Source organism: Elephantulus edwardii, unplaced genomic scaffold (assembly GCF_000299155.1).
Source record: "Elephantulus edwardii isolate Elephantulus edwardi_28Jun2011 unplaced genomic scaffold, EleEdw1.0 scaffold00082, whole genome shotgun sequence".
NCBI lineage: Eukaryota > Metazoa > Chordata > Mammalia > Macroscelidea > Macroscelididae > Elephantulus > Elephantulus edwardii.
This window is the reverse complement of record NW_006399832.1, coordinates 1,037,941-1,038,377: the sequence shown is the minus strand read 5'-3', so window position 1 is coordinate 1,038,377 and position 437 is coordinate 1,037,941. Positions and strand designations below refer to the sequence as shown.

The 437-nt window shown below is 56.1% G+C and overlaps 1 protein-coding gene across 1 annotated transcript in view; it reads left to right on the top strand.

The window, feature by feature from the left end:
• Nucleotides 1-219: 219 nt before the first annotated feature.
• ZBED3 (zinc finger, BED-type containing 3) overlaps nt 220-437 on the top strand; it is a 15,418-nt gene continuing 15,200 nt past the window's right edge. The window contains exon 1 of the mRNA XM_006889880.1: nt 220-384. Coding sequence (XP_006889942.1) covers nt 220-384 — 165 coding nt within the window. The remainder of the gene's footprint in view (nt 385-437) is intronic.

The following is a 437-nucleotide window of genomic DNA, read 5'->3' as shown; positions in this document are numbered from 1 at the left end:
AACAGCGTATTACTCTGGGGGAGATTGCCCATTTTACTCCTGTAAATATCCGCAGCTGGCAGATTTGAACGGCATGTTTTCGAATTGCCAGCGCACATTCCTGCCACTAGATTACCTGAGTTCCCCACATATATACACATATATATACACATATATATATTTGTTTTCCTTCCCTTTTGGTCTGAAGAATGAAGAATGAATGAAAATTTAGTGGAGATCATGGAGGAGACCGGCGGGCTGGACGACGCTGCAGCTCAGGGCGTGGCGCCTCCCGACCGCCTGGGGGCGCCGTACTCCGAGGCTTGGGGGTACTTCCACCTGGCCCCTGCACGCCCCGGGCAGGCGACGGGCCACTGGGCCACCTGCCGGCTGTGCGGGGAACAGGTGAGGTGCAGTCCTGGCTTCTACGCGGGGACCCCAGCGCTCTGGAAGCACCT